The 17,625-nt window shown below is 36.1% G+C and overlaps 1 protein-coding gene across 3 annotated transcripts in view; it reads right to left on the bottom strand.

Annotated features, from left to right (window-relative positions):
• Positions 1–316: 316 nt before the first annotated feature.
• Positions 317–17,625, bottom strand: part of RRM2B (ribonucleotide reductase regulatory TP53 inducible subunit M2B) — a 44,028-nt gene continuing 26,719 nt past the window's right edge. For 2 of the 3 annotated variants that reach the window (XM_066265915.1, XM_066265917.1), the window contains exons 6-9: positions 15,405–15,538; positions 9,618–9,722; positions 8,323–8,436; positions 2,580–4,749 (exon numbers count right to left, since the gene is read on the bottom strand). In XM_066265915.1, coding sequence (XP_066122012.1) covers positions 4,597–4,749; positions 8,323–8,436; positions 9,618–9,722; positions 15,405–15,538 — 506 coding nt within the window. In that variant the 3' untranslated portion in view covers positions 2,580–4,596. Of the gene's footprint in view, positions 816–2,579; positions 4,750–8,322; positions 8,437–9,617; positions 9,723–15,404; positions 15,539–17,625 lie in introns of those variants that run through there. The other variant, XM_066265916.1, reaches the window with a different exon arrangement.

Here is a 17,625-nt window from a genome sequence, read left to right as displayed (position 1 = left end):
CAGGAAGTGGTGCTCACCAGTGAAATCTGTCAGCACCTTAATCTTGGACTTCCAAGTCTATAGAACTGTAAGAAATCAGTCTTGTTTAAGCCACCTAGTTTTTGTTATAACAGCCTGAATGGACTGAGACAGCAGGTAATCATGAATTTACAGTAGATTCAATTTGTCTTGTATGCCTTGTGTGACTTTTTCTTCAGCAATATTTGGCTGCTGGGATGCAAATAGAAAATATATGTGTCTTGATTAGGGTAGCCCCTGCATTTTATAAAAGAAACACTCTTTCTCAAAAAGGACATACACAAATGATTTAGCAATAATACAGTTTATTTCAACATACTAAACCAAATTTTTTAAAAACTTATTTCTTTGAGAAAAAAATTCTATATATGCAGGGTTGTTTTCATTGACCATAATGTATTTAGCAAAAAAAATTTAGTTACACCACACCTCATAAAGCTCTCTGCACAGAGTAGATACCAAATAACTGTGCTAAATGACCAGACATTTATAAAAAAATCAAAACATAGTTGTAAAACAGAGTCAAATGCATAGTTAAGAATCTTGTGAACTTAGAAAAAGACTGAGTTGTTATATTTTTTTCTTCTTCTTTTTCCAGGTTGAGAGGAGGTGAGATAAAGAGACAGACTCCCGCATGCGCGCTGACCAGGGTCCACCTGGCAACCCGTTTCTGGGGCCAGCACTCTGCCCATCTGGGGCCATGCTTGCAACAGAGCTACTTATAGCACTTGAGGTGTAGGCTCCACGGAGCAATCCTCAGCACCTGGGCCAATGCGCTCTAACCAACCAAGCCATGGCTACAAGGAGGGGAAGAGAGAGAGAGAGAGAGAGAGAGAGAGAATGAGGGAAGGGTCAAGAAGCAGATGGTTGCTTCTCCTGTGTACCCTGACTGAATATCGAACCCAGGACATCAACACGCCAGGCCGACGCTCTATCACTGAGTCAACTGGCCAGGGCCAAGTTGTTATATTTTTATCTGAATAAAAAGAATCATTCTCCAGCCTTCCATTTCCAGCCTTATTTTTCTTTAACAAAATTAAGCCTAAAATGTGAAAGTTTAAATTCTTTCTTGCTAAAGCCTCAGGAATATGAGATTCTCCTTCTAACCTGTAGCTGTCTAAAAAGGAGCAGACCACTTAAAACAGAGATATACAGATTTCACTTCTGTACCAATAATGCAGATCCCACTGGGGATGAGTTTTTAAGTTGGCGACCAATTCACTCAACTTAGTCGAAAAACCTCAGACCTGATTAGAGAACTAAACTGGCTCTCATAAAGCCCATCAGCAGCTTTATACTGAAAATCAGTTGGTGACATTTAGCCCTCAGCTCAATCTGCACAAATGTAATTTGGGAATTTTATGACAGTGATGTTAGCATATTTAAATGTGAAATGCAAAATTATGATAATTTATTTTTAAATATGCAAACTGCGATCTTTCTCAATAATCTTTTTTAATGAACAAATGAAAAACAAAATAATAAAAGCAGAACATTTTGAATGTTCCAAAATGAGACAAGTGCAAAAATTTCATATATAAAGACATGACTGAGGTAAATTTATGCTGTAATTATAACTGTTTATTATTATATATAACAGCCCTGTCTGAAGCACTGGATCAAATCCTGTCTTCCCAAATCCTTCCAAGGCATGATTCTACATACCACATTAAAACATTTTCAATAAATGCAATCTAGCATAGAACTACCAGTTTTGATATTCCTAAATAAACTTAACTTTAACTACTAGAGCAATGATTTAAATCCACGTACTGTTAAAAAATTGTAAACACACTCTGAATATTTTTCTTTACTTGTGAGATAATACTAAAAAGTTCCACAATTTCTTGATTCCTTAAAAACTAAGAACCAGCCCAGTCCAGTTGGCTCAGTGGTAGAGCATCAGCCTGGCATGTGGATGCCCCGGGTTCCATTCCCCATCAGGGCACACAGGAGAAGCACTCATCTGCTTCTCCACCTCTCCTCTTCCCTCTTCTCTCTCTCTCTCTTCCTCTCTCGCAGCCACAGCTCTTCAGGTGCATCAACCACGGGCTCTGAGAATGGCTCTGTGGAGCCTCCACCTCACATGCTAAAAATAGCTCAGTTGCAAGTATGGATGCAGATGGGCAGAGCATCAGTCTTAGGGGTTGCCAGGTGGATCCCCATTGGGGTGCATGCAGGAGTCTGTCTCTCTCAATTGGAAAAGAAGAAAAGGAAGAAAGAAAAGAAAGAAAGAAAGAAGAAAGAGAGAGAGAGAAAAAGAAAGAAGGGAAGAAAGAGAGAGAGAGAAAAAGAAAGAAGGGAAGAAAGAGAGAGAGAGATAAAGAAAGTAAAAACTAAGAACCAAAATACTCAACATAATAAATAAATATGTAACCTGGAGGCATGGAAAAGGATCGAGTAATGACTATAATACACCAGTGTATTAAAAATCCAGTATTTTGGAATTAAAATTTCTTCATCTCAATACAGTTAGGTTTACTGCTATAAATAAGCTTCATAATAAGGCACCTGTCATTACCTATGAGAAAATTTTGGAATCAAAACAAGGAAATACGAACTGTAAGTATGAACTATTTAATTTCAATGTCATTACAGATATTATCAATTTTAAATGTTAAGTATTTATATGGCAGTAGATAAATATCTTTGAACATATCACCTGAATATAGATTAAATATTTGATACTTTAGATAGATTAATGTACATGATACCTTAATTAACATATATGACACTTAGTGGGGAAACAGGCAAAATCAAATCAAGATGGTTGACCAAGGACTAAATACAAGGAATATAATAATAACCTTTAAAAAAAGTTACATTGTAGGGATAGTGACTGCGAACAGATCTTGGCCAAGTAATTTAATTTCTCTGAGCCTCACTCTCTTTATTGGTAAATTTCAAACTAGCTGCTCTGTCAACTCCACAGGCTGTTGCACAATCAGATGAGGCAGTGCAAAGACACACAAACTATGAAGCCCCGAACAGATAAATGCTCTTACTGAGCCAAATAGCTCAAGTTTCTGATATTCTCTCTAGCAAATAAGGTTATTTCCTTATAAGCCATTTCTTTCTGTAGCCACTTGAAAATTCCGTTTTAATCAATTAGAAAGCTGTGGCACAAATGAAGCAAAAATTATACAAAGAGAAAAATCTCTAAATTTGAGCTTCCAGAATTTTATAAGGTAGTATGCTTTGAGCGGGGTACGCTACTGCTTGACACTTCCTTACAACAAGAAGGGAGACTTCCCAGAGACCCTGGCTCCTGGCCTTTCCTCAGTCTCCTCTGCAGAGATCTCTGTCCCTCACCATCTGCTATCATGTGGTATGGAAGTGTTCCATTAAAAGAAACTACAGCTCAACAGCATAAAAGAATTAGAAGAGTATCAAAGAAACACAGCTGAGCCCAATCACAGTACATTACTCAGCTTGGCACAAATCCGAAATGGTTTCATTACCCCCACCAGGTCCTCCCTGGCTTAGTCCACAAGTCCTTCTTCTATGTATAAAATGGTTCTAGGCCAGCTTCTCCTAACCCATGTTCTGAGGACCACAGTCAGGTTAGATGTTAACACATAAAGAACAGATCTGCGTTAAGTTTGGGATATGCAGGGGGCAAGAAGATCACATACTGTGAATTTCTCCGTCTTCAATGCACTGACAGTCATAAAGAGGAATAGACAGACAGCATTTCCCAAATTCATTTGACCACAGAATCCCTTTTCCCCACAAAACATCTAGAGGGGCTGATAGCTCTTAGAATACTCTTTGGGGAATGCTGTTCTAGCTAATTCGCCTGGTTTTAAACATCCAGGGTTACATCTGGCAAAAGCTACCCTTCTTAAAATTTGAAGGAGCAGAATCATGATAACCTCCTGATTCTATTCCATAAGTATTCTGCCCAAAATAACAAAACTGCACTTCCTTTACTACATACTGAGAAATTTTAAAAAGTTATTTTCAAATTAATGAGAATTATAATGTTTAGGAAATCTTTATATCCTTCCTCAAATGTTAAAAATACAAAGATAGAAATCTCTGTAGTTTTTAGGATCTAGAATCACATTAAGATGGGAGCATTTTATCACAATATCACTGCAGTTAACTCCACTAAGCAGTGCTAATAGCAGTGGTGGTGGTGGTACTGCCTGAGCACCTATTTTGTACCTTAATCCTTGTGTCCCCTCTATGAATTTAGGGCCTACCAATACATTCATTTTAAAGATAAGTACACAGAAGTTGAGCAAGATTAACTGACTTGTCACACAAAATAGTAAGGACAGAATCTCAAACTGATCTGCTACTTCAGCTCAAGCTCTTAATCACTACATAATGCCATCTTCTGTTTTAGTACAAAACCAAAAGCATTTAGGTCAGACTTTGGCTGTTAAACTGGAAAGTCAGAGTGTATTCATGTAAGTCCAAATTGACTGGTATTTGATTTTGGATTTCCTTTTGACCAAACTCCTATTCCCTAAAGGAGATACTTTAAGTTGTTGGGGTTTTTGTTCTGTTTTTAAGCAGAGAAAAAGAGACCGGCATTTACCAATGATAGGTTTAGATGCGGGGAGGGTCTTAAAAATCTGCATCCAAGGTGAAGACATTATCTGTGGTTTCCGCCATCACAGCAAAACGCTGATACTCTGAAACTCGTTTCTCAAAGAAATTTGTTTTCCCTTCTAAAGAAATGTTTTCCATAAAATCAAAGGGGTTTTCTGCCTGAAAAACCTGGGGGAAAAAAATAAAGAAATGTTACATTCTGAAGAAGCCAAATTATATCCCACAAGAAAAGCAATAGGTAACACAGAGCTCAGGTCTCCCAAAAGCTGTCTAGTCACCTATAGCAGTCACCCAACCTTTTTGGGGCCACAGACCGGTTTAATGTCAGAAAATATTTTCACGGACCAGCCTTTAGGGTGCAACGGATAAATGCACAAAATATATAAAATTATGCGACCGGCGTAAAAACTGTGGTATTTTTAAATATAATTGTCAAACTTATGAGACAAGCGTCAAGGGTGAGTCTTAGACGGATGTAACAGAGGGAATCTGGTCATTTTTAAAAAATAAAACATCGTTCAGACTTAAATATAAATAAAATGGAAATAATGTAAGTTATTTATTCTTTCTCTGCAGACCGGTACCAAATGGCCCCCGGACCAGTACCGGTCTGCGGCTCGGGAGTTGGGGACCACTGACCTACAGGATCTCACTCTTCCCTAAGGTCGTGGAGACGCTCAAGGCTGATGTGTGTTCAGATGACTAAGATAACCTGTAACATCCTTACTAGCATTTCTGGTATTCTAAGAAGTAGAAAAGAGGAGAAAAAAGATTATTTCAAGAAATAAAGGTTTAACAGCAACCAACTAAAATGTTTTTACAGTTTGAGAAATTTAATAACTGTGAATATACTAAAAACCACTGAATTGTGCATTTATTAATAGGTGAATTGCATTTATATATTTATATATCTACATGTTTGTGTTTCTTTATTTGTTTAATTCAAATAAAATCTCCTCTCCTGATATGGTTGCATGGTAGAATTCTGTGAAATTTTCCTGTCAGAAATCCTATTAGGAGGGAGGGGCTATTTGAGCTATCACACAGCAGGATAAGTGGAAAGAGCACTGGACTATAGTCCTAGATTCACTGGATTTTAAAATGGGCAACCATCCAAAAAATCTGATCCAAATCATTTGTGGCATAAACAAAGTAGTAACTAAGACCAAGCTAAATTAAGTGGCTTGTTTTTGACACTCTGAAGCACTCAAATATTGACTAATCCTACACTAAAAGAGAAGTTGAAAACATTATCAATGTGGCTCCTAATTAGAATTCTGTATAAATAACTACTTGCTCATTTAAATAATCTCTTATTTCACCAAAAACTATCAATATAAAAATAGTTTTTCTTATAGCTCCTTGAGTTCAAAGTTTAATTCATGTATTTTAAATCATCTTGTTTTCTCAATATATACATTCAGGGCGATAAATTTTCCTATGAAGCTCTGTTTGGTTGGATTCTACAAGTTTTGATGTAATCTTATTGTCATTTAATTGATATTTTTTGTTAGTTTATTCTTTCATTTTTAATCTCATTTTAAAGAATATCTTTTCAATTTCTAAGGAGATGGAACTTTTTGGCAATCTTTTATTGTAAATTTCTAATTTTAATGCATTAAAATCAGAGAGGTTTTTATCATTTTTATTGGGGGAATTCATTGAGATATGTTGGAGGCCATAAAAAAATGATGTTTCACACTGTGTTTAGATTTTCTTCTGTAGGAGGCATGTTTTATACAGGGTAGGGCAAAAGTAGGCTTACAGATGTGAGTATGCCAAAAACATTTTACTCTTGTATTATTGTTTATTAATTATTGTATTATTTTCTTTATGAACAACTGTAAACCTACTTTTGCCCCACCCTGTATACCTACAGTTAGCAAGTTCTCAAAGGTAAACTAGATCCAGGGGTCCACAGTTTTCCAATAAGCAGGAAAACATGGATGGGTGTGAGGATATGGTGGTGGGATAAAGGATAGCAAGTTCGCTTTAAGGTTTAAGTTAAGCAAATTAATTTTCCTATAGCAAACATACTGGTATAACTTAGGAACAAAATATATATCTTAATACATAGTTTATAAATTTAAGAGATCATATTAGTACAATTATAATCTTGATTTCTCTCATTAATTATTGATAAATATAGTCTCTTGCAACTAAAATAAAAAAATCTTATAAAAATCCTTTCTCTCGCCTGACCAGGCGGTGGCACAGTGGATAGAGCATCAAACTAGGATGCGGAGAACCCAGGTTCAAGACCCTGAGGTCACCAGTTTGAGCGCAGGCTCATCTGGTTTGAGCAAAGCTCACCAACTTGGACCCAAGGTTGCTGGCTTGAGCAAGGGGTTACTTGGTCTGCTGAAGGACCACAGTCAAGGCACATATGAGAAAGCAATCAATGAACAACTAAGGTGTCGCAACAAAAAACTAATGATTGATGCTTCTCATCTCTCTCCATTCCTGTCTGTCCCTATCTATCCCTCTCTCTCTGACTCTCTGTCTCTGTAAAAAAAAACACAACTTTTCTCTCATCTGACTCTTTACGGTATTTCTGTGGTTACCAGAAAATAAATGCATTACCAAGAAAGGTAACACCCTAGAATTATACATTTCATCAGGCTTCTAAATAAATACAATTTAAACTTAGATTTCCATGCTAAAAATCAAAACCTGTAATTTTTAATTACCATAGTGTAGTACATAGTAAAGTTCTGTGAATGTTTGTTCCATTGATGTTGAATACAATATGACCATTTAGTATGCATTCACTGTATGTCTGGCACTATTTTAAGTGCTTTAAGTATGGAATTCATCAACAATCTTTTCTAGTGAGTATTATTATTATTATTATTATTATTATCTCCATTTAACTGATAGGAAACTGAGATAGAGGTTAGGAAACTTGCCTACGGTCACACAGCTAGAAAGTGGTGGAACTAGGATTCAAACCCATATAGTCGGGCTGCAGCTTCCCTCTGCTGTCAAACAAAAAGCACACCTCTTTATGAAACTCAGGCACATTATCTCTGATAAACAAAATGACAGAAATAACTTTGTTTTATGGCTGTACTGTTTTTCATTTCATTTATTTATTTATGACAGAAATAAGCTAGAGATAACTGAGCTCAGTTAAGTTACGACAGTTAATGTCTTCATAATAACTTTCTTATTTAAAAGCATCAACCCAAAAATTACAACAAAGACACACGGAGATTTATATGAGGGTAAAACACATGTATATATATTAAATACAATTACTTTAAAAGTAATCCTCTTTTTAAAGATAGCAGTACAAAATAATTTATTGAGTTATTGGTTCCTTATTAGCTTCCTGCTTCTGTGGTGAATTCCATTTTAAGTTTCAAGGCAGGGGTTGGGGGTGGCGGGAAGGAAGGGGATAAAGAGGGACAAATATATGGTGATGGAAAATGATCTGACTTTGGGTGATGGATATACATCATAACCAACAGTTCAAATACTATAGAAACGTTCACTTGAAACCTATGTACTCTTATTGATCATTGTCACCCTATTAAATTTAATTTTCTAAATAATTTTTTTTTAAGTTTTCAAGGATTTTGCAAAGCCAATTTGTTCATGCAAAACAAGGCTCTGTCATGGACATTTTAAAAGTAAGCTAGTATGTTACAAATGCCCTAATTAGAAATATAATATTTTAGTGGCCTTACTTGACAATAACATTTTAGCTTAGTAGTAATACATTTTAAAACAGCTTACTTTTGAGAATCCAAGTTCCACAAATAATCTGTCAGCCACAAATTCAATATACTGTTTCATCAAAACACAATTCATTCCAATGAGGCCAACTGGCAAGGCTTCTGTTAAAAACTCCTGAGATAAAAACAAAAACAGAATACAGTACAAAGACAGAATAAGAAATAAGTATGTGTTTTCCACATAAAAAGAGGGTTTTAGATTTATTAATCCTTTAAGTCATTAATCTTATCCAAGGCAAGTACACTAGGTTAAATTCTTTCACCATGGCAAACAATGACCATTTGTTTTAAAACGTTTGGGGTATTTTCCGTTCATATTATCTCACATTCTCAAATAGGCAACATAAATGGGAATAAATTATTAAATTACTGGTATTTTTTAAAGTAGCACATGTAGAACCTGAATTCATATGCCTTCTCAATAGAAAAAAGGAGATACTTTGTTATGAAATATCTAGAAAAAGAGTCATCAGAGACAATCATTGTGGGGAATATGATTATGGAAGAATGTTACAAAAGAGAGAAAACAATGAACAGAGAAAATGAGAAAGAAATAGGATTGGATCAGAAGGTTGGGAGATCAACTTAACTCCAACTATATTAAAAGACAGTGGTCAAGTGTTAATAGAGGAAAAATACAAACATCAACCATCTGGATTTAGTTCTTAAAATGATTAAAGATACCAAAATGTATTTTATGCCTTTTCCCTCCTCCCAATATAAAAAGTACAGTTGTTAAACTATACAATATTAAATTTCTTTATTTGTTTTACTTTTAAACTAGTTCTTTCAAATTATAAAACTGCATCCTAAGTGGAGCATCCAGATCTTTCTAGTCATAGATCATTACATGCTATAAATAAAGTTTTACTATTCACTAATTCATTTATTTATTCATTCTAAAAGCATGCTTCAAGCTAGATATACCTCCCTAGGTTTTTGAGAATACAAAACAAACAAGAAACTATCACTGCCCTCCAGTAGCTAACAACCTAAAAATATAAAACTAAAATAATTAAAATAGTTTGTTAGGGCATAAAATTTGACAGATCAATGAGACAGAAAAAACAGACTTTATATACATAAAACTTTAATATATAATACTTACTTATAAACCAAATTATAAACTGATGTAATAATTGTAATACATTATCTATTGGTTCTGCCAGATTGACCATATAAAATTGCTGATACTTATTTTGACCTACAAAATGGCCGTTTCATATGAATCAACCAGGAATATAATGGTAAAAACTTCAGAGAGAGATGTATAATCACACAAGCTTCCCGGCTTACCTGCTCAATTTCAACAGCATCAACAATGATCTCCCTGACCCTTTTTTCTGAAGGCTTATTTACTAAGTATTGAAATATCAGGCAAGCGAAGTCACAGTGAAGCCCCTAAAACAGAATAAAAATACCAATGACAAAAAATGTCTAATCAGCTATTTTCACACAGTGAGTTTCAGGCATCCTATAGAGTAAATTCTAGGAATGCAACACATAAGCCCTGGAAGAGAGAAGAAGGATTGAGAGGGCTGCAAACTTCATTCCTTCAAATCTCATTAAAATACTATAACCTATAACGAAAATTTTTCAGTGCCAGCAAATCTTAGTTCATCAACAAGAAAGAATGAACAACAGAAATCTACAACCAAAAGCATTTTGGAAAGGAAAATGAAACAAGAAGAGCCCAAGTAAAAGTTTATTCATTTTTCGGTTGGCTCAGCGGTAGAGCGTCGGCCTAGCATACGGAGGACCCGGGTTCGATTCCCGGCCAGGGCACACAGGAGAAGCGCCCATTTGCTTCTCCACCCCTCCGCCGCGCTTTCCTCTCTGTCTCTCTCTTTCCCTCCCGCAGCCAGTCTGTCTGACTGTCTCTCCCTGTTTCCAGCTTCAGAAAAATGCAAAAAAAAAAAAAAGTTTATTCATTTTTAATGTCTAAAAAAGTTAAGAAATGATTGAAAAATAAGTATTTAAAGAACAGATGAAACTCAGAGATTTCAAAAAGACATTTATATTAAATAAGAATGGCTCAAGATAGAAAGGAATTCAGTGCAATGAAAATGGAAACTGAAGAATTAAGCACTCTATTTGAAGCTGTATGAAGCAGAGATGACACTGCAAATAGTGCAACCAAAGAAGAAAAAGAAAATTTGTAAAATGCCTTGAGAACAAAACGTTTATACAAATATAAAAAATGGTATAGAATCTTAAATATATAGTTGAAGAACAGAGTAAAAAGATTCAAACTACAATAATTTAACCCACAATAAACACAGAACAGATGGTATAAAGCTGAAAACAACAGAAGAAATTTCAAAAAATTCAAAACAAAAAAGAGAAACAGGCCAGATATAGAAAGTTGCCTTTCCAAGTAAAATTAGCAGAGACTGACACTAAGGCAGAGTTAATTAACATTTCTAAACTACAAAGAAAACGAAACAATTTTGTAAACCCTCAAGGAATGAGGAAGAGGAAGACACATGAACTTTAAAGGATTACAAATCAGAGTTAGCTTAGGTTTTTCTAAATAAATCAACAAGTACTAAAAACTAATATCAAAGGTTGCATTCCAAAGATTATTTACCTAGGTAAATTGTCATTCCTAGAAGAAACCACCATCAGAAAAAAACCTCTTTGAACAGCTTATCTTAGAAAATTTGCTAGTGAAACATTTTCCCCAGACTTGACTCCAGAGGATACTTCAAATTACCAGACTAAATTTCAAATAAATTTAAATGGTGTTAAAGGAAGTGTTGATTAGAACTGGAAACTAGCTACCTATTACAGAGATGAGTAAATCAAATGTTGTCACTAGTATTGCTAAATCAAGAAATGAATCAAGTTAATTTTGAGGTTTAAAGAAATTCCACCCCAAATCCTAATGAGACTGTTTTTTAATTAAAAAACTTATCTGCATGACCAGGTGGTGGCACAGTGGATAGAGCGTTGAACTGGGACACGGAGAACCCAGGTTCAAAACCCCGAGGTGGCCAGCTTGAGTATAGGCTCATCTGGTTTGAGCAAGGCTCACCAGCTTGAGCCCAAGGTGACTGGCTTGAGCAAGGGGTCACTCGGTCTGCTGCAGGCCCCCGGTCAAGGCACATATGAGAAAGCAATCACTGAACAACTAAGGTGCCACAACAAAGAATTGATACTTCTCATCTCTCTCCTTCCTGTCTGTCCTTATCTGTCCCTCTATCTCTCTCTGGTCTCTGTCAAAAATAAAAAAAATAAAAAAACAAAGATCTAAGACTAGAACTTATTATTTCAACTACTAAAGAATATAAGGTGATACAAATGTTAATTATGGCTACAATGACAATCATATCACAATATACAAATGTATCAACACACATTTTAAATTTACACAATATTATATATCAAATATATTTCAATTTTACAAACTTAATTTGGAAAAATCAGCAGAATCTTATCAGAAAACTTTTAATAGGAAAATTATAAGATTTATCCTATTAATTAGCAAACTGAAATACTATGATTAAAATAGTTTATTATGGCATAAAATTTGACAGATAGGTTAATGAAAAAGAAAAAAGTGCCCTGAAACAAATTTTAGAATACTTAAAACTTTAATATATAATGACATTACAGAAGGATGGATTACTTAGCAAAGAAAATTTAAAAACTTCCCAAGAGTGTACAGAATAAAATAAAACAAAATTCTAACTTATCCTATACTATACTATATCTATGCTAAGCTTAATACTTATACTAAATAAGTTCCAATCACATTAAAAAGTTAAATGTTAAAAAGCCCAGAAAAAAATTTGTGATTAACACATCTCTGGAAGTAAATCAATAAATTTCAGGCTTTTATAATAAAAGAACAAACAAAATAAAAAAACAAAGGACTGGGAAAATATTTGTAATAAATATATATAATGAAATCTGGCCCTGGCCTGTTGGCTCAGTGGTAGAGCATCGGCCCAGCATGTGGATGTCTCAGATTTGATTCCTGGCCAGGGTACACAGGAGAAGTGACCATCTGCTTGTCTACCCTTCCTCCTCTCCCTTCTGTCTCTCTCTTCCCCTCCTGCAGCCAAGGCTCCAATGGAGTTAGTTGGCCTGGGCACTGAGGATGACACCATGACCTGGCCTCAGGCACTAAAATGGCTCGGTTGCAATGGAGCAATGGCCCTAGAGGGGTAGAGCATCGTCCCCTAGTGGGATTGCCAAGTGGATTCCAGTCGAGCGCATGCGAGAGTCTGTCTCTCTGCCTCCCTGCTTCTCACTTAAGAAAAAGCAATAATAATAATAATAAAATCCATATTTTATATTATACTCATGCAATAAATATTTTTTAAAATTAAAAATTATTTATTGAAAGAGCCCAGTCACTATGCATTGAGAATATATACCAACAGAAATAAAGATAAGAATAAGTAAATACAGAAAAAAAGACACAGCCCTGGCCAGCTGGCTCAGTGGTAGAGCATCAGCCCAGTGTGCAGATGTTCCAGGTTCAATTCTCGGCCAAGGCACACAGCAGAAGCAATCATCTACTTCTCTACCCTTCCCCCTCTCATTTCTCTCTATCTCTCTCTTCTCCTCCCAGAGCCAAGGCTCCATTGTTGTAAAGTTGGCCCGGACACTGAGGATGGCTCCATGGCCTCCGCCTCAGGCTCTAGAATGGCTCTGGTTGCAGTGGAGCAATGCCTCAGATGGGCAGAGCATTGCCCCTTAGTGGGCTTGCTGGGTGGATCCCAGTAGGGAGCACGTGGGAGTCTGTCTCTCTGCCTCCCTGCTTTTCACTTCATAAAAATACAAAAATAAAATAAATAAAATAAAATATAAGTGGCTAATATCATTATTTTAAAAATGTTTAATCTAAGTAGTAATCAAACAAATGCAAATAAAACCAATAATGAAATACCATTACCCCTATCAAACCTGTCAAATATTTAACACATAAATCCAAATTCTGGTAAGAGTCTGCAAGAAAAGGCATGTTCATATATTGTTAAGTAGGAGTGAAAATTGCTATAAAATTTCTGAGAAGAAATCTACAAACAAGTATGAATGGCCTTTTAAAATGTTCATACTTTATAATCTAGTAATTCTATTTCTAGAGAATCTGTTTTGGAAAATAATATGAATTTGGGACAAAGTTTATGTACAAAGATATAATTTTTTTTAAATTTTTATTTATTGATTAGGAAGAGAGGGAGAGACAGAAACATCTATTCCTGTGTGTGCCCTGACCAGAGATCGAACCTGCAAACTTGGCATCTCAGGACGATGCTCTAACCAACTCAGCTATCCAGCCAGGGCCAAAGATATGAATTTTGCATTATAGCAAAGCAAATATAAACAAAAAAACCCGGAAGAAACCTAAATTTCTAATTATACAATAGTCCAACAATGACACTATTCATTAGAATATTATATATCTAACAAAACTATTTATGAAAAATGTTTTAATGTCAAAAATGCTCATAATATTCTAAGTGAAAAAATAATAGCTTTACAAAACTACTAAAAAAACAACATCTCAAGTTGTAAAATATGATGTCTGTATATATCTACATAGATTTAAACACAGAAAACTATCTAGAAAGAAATACAATGAAATACCAAAAGTGGTTAGCTCTGTGTGCCAAGATTGAGTGATTTTATTCTCTTAATTCTATATAATAATCACATCTGACATTTATGATAAAAAATTATTAGAAATTCAAAGACATGAAATAAAAAATAATTATCTAAAGCAGTTTATGGCACCTAAAAAGTACTTTCTCACATACTGTTTAACTGTATTTTAACAAAACCCTGTTACAGTTTATAGTTGAAGATCATGAGGCTCAAAGAAGTTATGTAATTTATCACGGTCACTTAGAGGTCATAAACTGAGGAGCCAGGATTAGTGTAGTCAATAGATGTGAACTGAATTGCTATAATGGGCTTAATAGCGAGAACAGAAAGATCAAGGACAAGGTTTCTACACTCAAGGAGTTTAGAGTCCAGCAGAGGAGAAAGAAAAGAAATGCAACATATGTCATGAACTATAAGATACAAGTTCTGGTTTCAAAGAGATACATAGAGAAAAAGTGGTCAATTTTACCTAATTGGGTCAGGAAAGTTTTGAGTTGCAACTTGTAGGAAGGTAATCAACAAACAAAAATAATTGGTAGGAAAGAGACAAGATTTAGTTACTGTTTGGGTGTGTGTGAAAAAGAAATAATCTAAAACGACTCTTAGGCTTCAAATTTAAATGATTGGATGGAAGTTAGCAAACCTCTATGAGATAGGGAAAACAGAAGGAAGAATAAATCTTGGGAGAAGGAGGACGAGTTTGACTTTGGCTTCCAGGAGAAACTATCTAATGTGCACTCGAATACACAGGAAAGAATATATGGGCTGTAGATAAAGTTTTAGTTGGTGTGAGTATCTGGATGGTAGCTGATTCCATGGGGAAAAGTAAGACCAGGCGGTCCTGTACAGTGAGAAAGGCCATGATGGGAACGAAAAGTGCAATAAATATTTAAGGATGAGCAGAGGAGACTGAGGAGAAACAGTAAGAGGCAAGAAGAAAGCACAGTGTTTTAAAAGCCAATGAAAAAATTACTTCTTGCCTGGCCAGGCAGTGGCGCAGTGGATAGAGCGTGGAACTGGGATGTAGAGGACCCAGGTTCGAGACCCCAAGGTCACCAGCTTGAGCGCGGACTCATCTGGTTTGAGCAAAATCCCACCAGCTTGAACCCAAGGTCGCTGGCTCCAGCAACGGGTCACTCGGTCTGCTGAAGGCCCGCGGTCAAGGCACATATGAAAAAGCAATCAATGAACAACTAAGGTGTTGCAACGCGCAATGAAAAACTAATGATTGATGCTTCTCATCTCTCCCCGTTCCTGTCTGTCTGTCCCTGTCTATCCCTCTCTCTGACTCACTCTCTGTCTCTGTAAAAAATAAATTAAAAAAAAAAAAGAAATTACTTCTTATTTATTTATAATTACCAGTATCCTTGTGTCACCACAAGCATTTCCCAGGGGAAAGAAAAATAAATGAACACCAAATATGAATGAATACAAATATAACTAGAAAAATACTTTATTACTTACTTCATCTCTACTGATGAGTTCATTGGAAAAGGTGAGTCCAGGCATAAGACCTCTTTTCTTTAACCAGAATATAGCAGCAAAAGATCCCGAGAAAAAAATTCCTTCTACAGCAGCAAAGGCCACCACCCTTTCCCCTAGGAGACAAAAAAAGAGTTTCATTTTCTGAAATATCATATATATATTGCAGACCTTTTTTGAGAGAGAGAGAGACAGAGACAGAGAGACAGGATGGTAAAGAGATGAGAAGCATCAATTCATAGTTGCAGCACTTTAGTTGTTCATTGATTGCTTTCTCATATGTGCCTTGACCATGGGGATTCAGGCAAGCCAGCAAACCCTTGCTCAAACCAGTGACCTGTGCTCACTGGTGGGCTTCAACCCAGCAACCATAGAGTTATGTCTATGATCCCATGCTCAAGCTGGCAACTTGCACTGAAGCTGAATGAGCCCACGCTCAAGCCAGCAATCTTGGGGTTTTGAACATGGGTCCTCTGAGTTCCAGGTTGACACTCTATCCACTGCACCACCACCTGGTCAGGCTATACTGCAGACATTTTTAAGCTATTCACACACACACACACACACACACACACACACACACACACACACACACACCTTTATATATTTTTATAACAATTCCACAACTATTTTGCCAAGAAACAAAATCAACAAATTAATGCAATTGCCAAGGGTCTTCAGAGGAGAAAATCTGCTACCTCTACCTCTACCTATTAGAGCAGAAAGGTATGTCTACTTCAAATCCTATTTCACACACTAAACTCCTACAGGTCTTAGTATGTAGACAAAGAAAAGCCTTTCATACTATAAAACAGAGAGAGAGAGAGAGAGAGAGAGAGAGAGAGAGAGAGAGATGTATCTATATAGCACACACGCCTGTGAGTACATTAAGTAAGTGTGTGTGTCAGAGTGGAGAGTAGAAGGTAGCTTGTATGACAAATGTCTCCCTTTGTGGTTGGGGAAAGAGATATCACTAAGGTTTATATTTTTAGAAACCTAAGGTATCTTAAAGATCAGCTGTAAACATTTCAAAAGTCACTGCCCTATATCTGCAATTAAAGAAAAAACAGATAAATCCAGCTGGAAATTATAAATATATCTATCAGATAAAATGTCCCATCACATAGGAAAAATACTGTCTTCTGTTAAACATATGAAGCCCGATTTCAAAGGTTACTTACTCACTGTGAAGTAAGGACTTTGCAGAAGCCTGTCTCCTAAAATGTCTATAGTGGCACTATATTGGCAAGCACTGTATCTAGGGGTTATAGATCTAACCCAAAATAACATCATTCTCAAGCCCCTTATGCCACTGCACTGCATGCTTGGGAGGAATATTTATGTATATGTCTATCTAGGGAGAAAAGTTTGATCTACAAGACTGTGAAATAAGCACAGCTAATTTCAATTTAGTTCAAGCTAAGTACTTGAACCACTGTTTCATAGATGATATCATAGCTTGTATCCTAGTACTTGTTTTGTAACCAAAAACACAATAGCAGGCACTTAATAAATGTGTCCTGACCTGAATCAACAAAGTATATAAGCACTAAATGATAAAAGACATTATAGAATCTACTAAAACTTGATGCAGAAATTGAATCAATACTTATAACTTCCGAAACAAAGGTAATTATATTTAATTTCATAAAGAAAGATAACTAAGGCCCTGACTGGTTGGCTCAGTGTTAGAGCGTTGGCCTGGTGTGTGGAAGTCCCAGGTTTGATTCCCTGTTAGGGCACACAGGAGAAGTGCCGATCTGCTTCTCTACCCCTCCCCCTCTTGCTTTTCTCTCTCTCTCTCTCTCTCTCTCTCTCTCTCTCTCTCCCTCTTCTCCTCCCCTCCTGCAGCCAAGCTCGATTAGAGCAAGTTGGCCCTGGGTACTGAGAATAGCTCCATGGCTTCCACCTCAGTTGCTAAAAGATGACTCCAGTTACAATGAAGCACGGGCCCTATATGGGCAGAGCATCGCCCCTGAGGAGGCTTGCCAAGTGGATCCCAGTTGGGGGCACATGTGGGAGTCTGTCTCTGCCTCCCCTCCTCTCACTAAAATAAAATAAAACTTAATGAGAGAGTTCCACGAGAATTGTCTAACTTCATCAGAAAGAACGATATAAGAATAATGGGTATATCAGAAGAAGAGGAGACACAGAAGGGAATGGAGAGCCTATTCAAACAAATAACTAATGAGAACTTCCCAAG

This window comes from Saccopteryx bilineata, chromosome 3, assembly GCF_036850765.1.
Source record: "Saccopteryx bilineata isolate mSacBil1 chromosome 3, mSacBil1_pri_phased_curated, whole genome shotgun sequence".
NCBI lineage: Eukaryota > Metazoa > Chordata > Mammalia > Chiroptera > Emballonuridae > Saccopteryx > Saccopteryx bilineata.
Note: the sequence above shows the minus strand (reverse complement) of the source record. Positions and strands in the feature narration are given on the sequence as shown.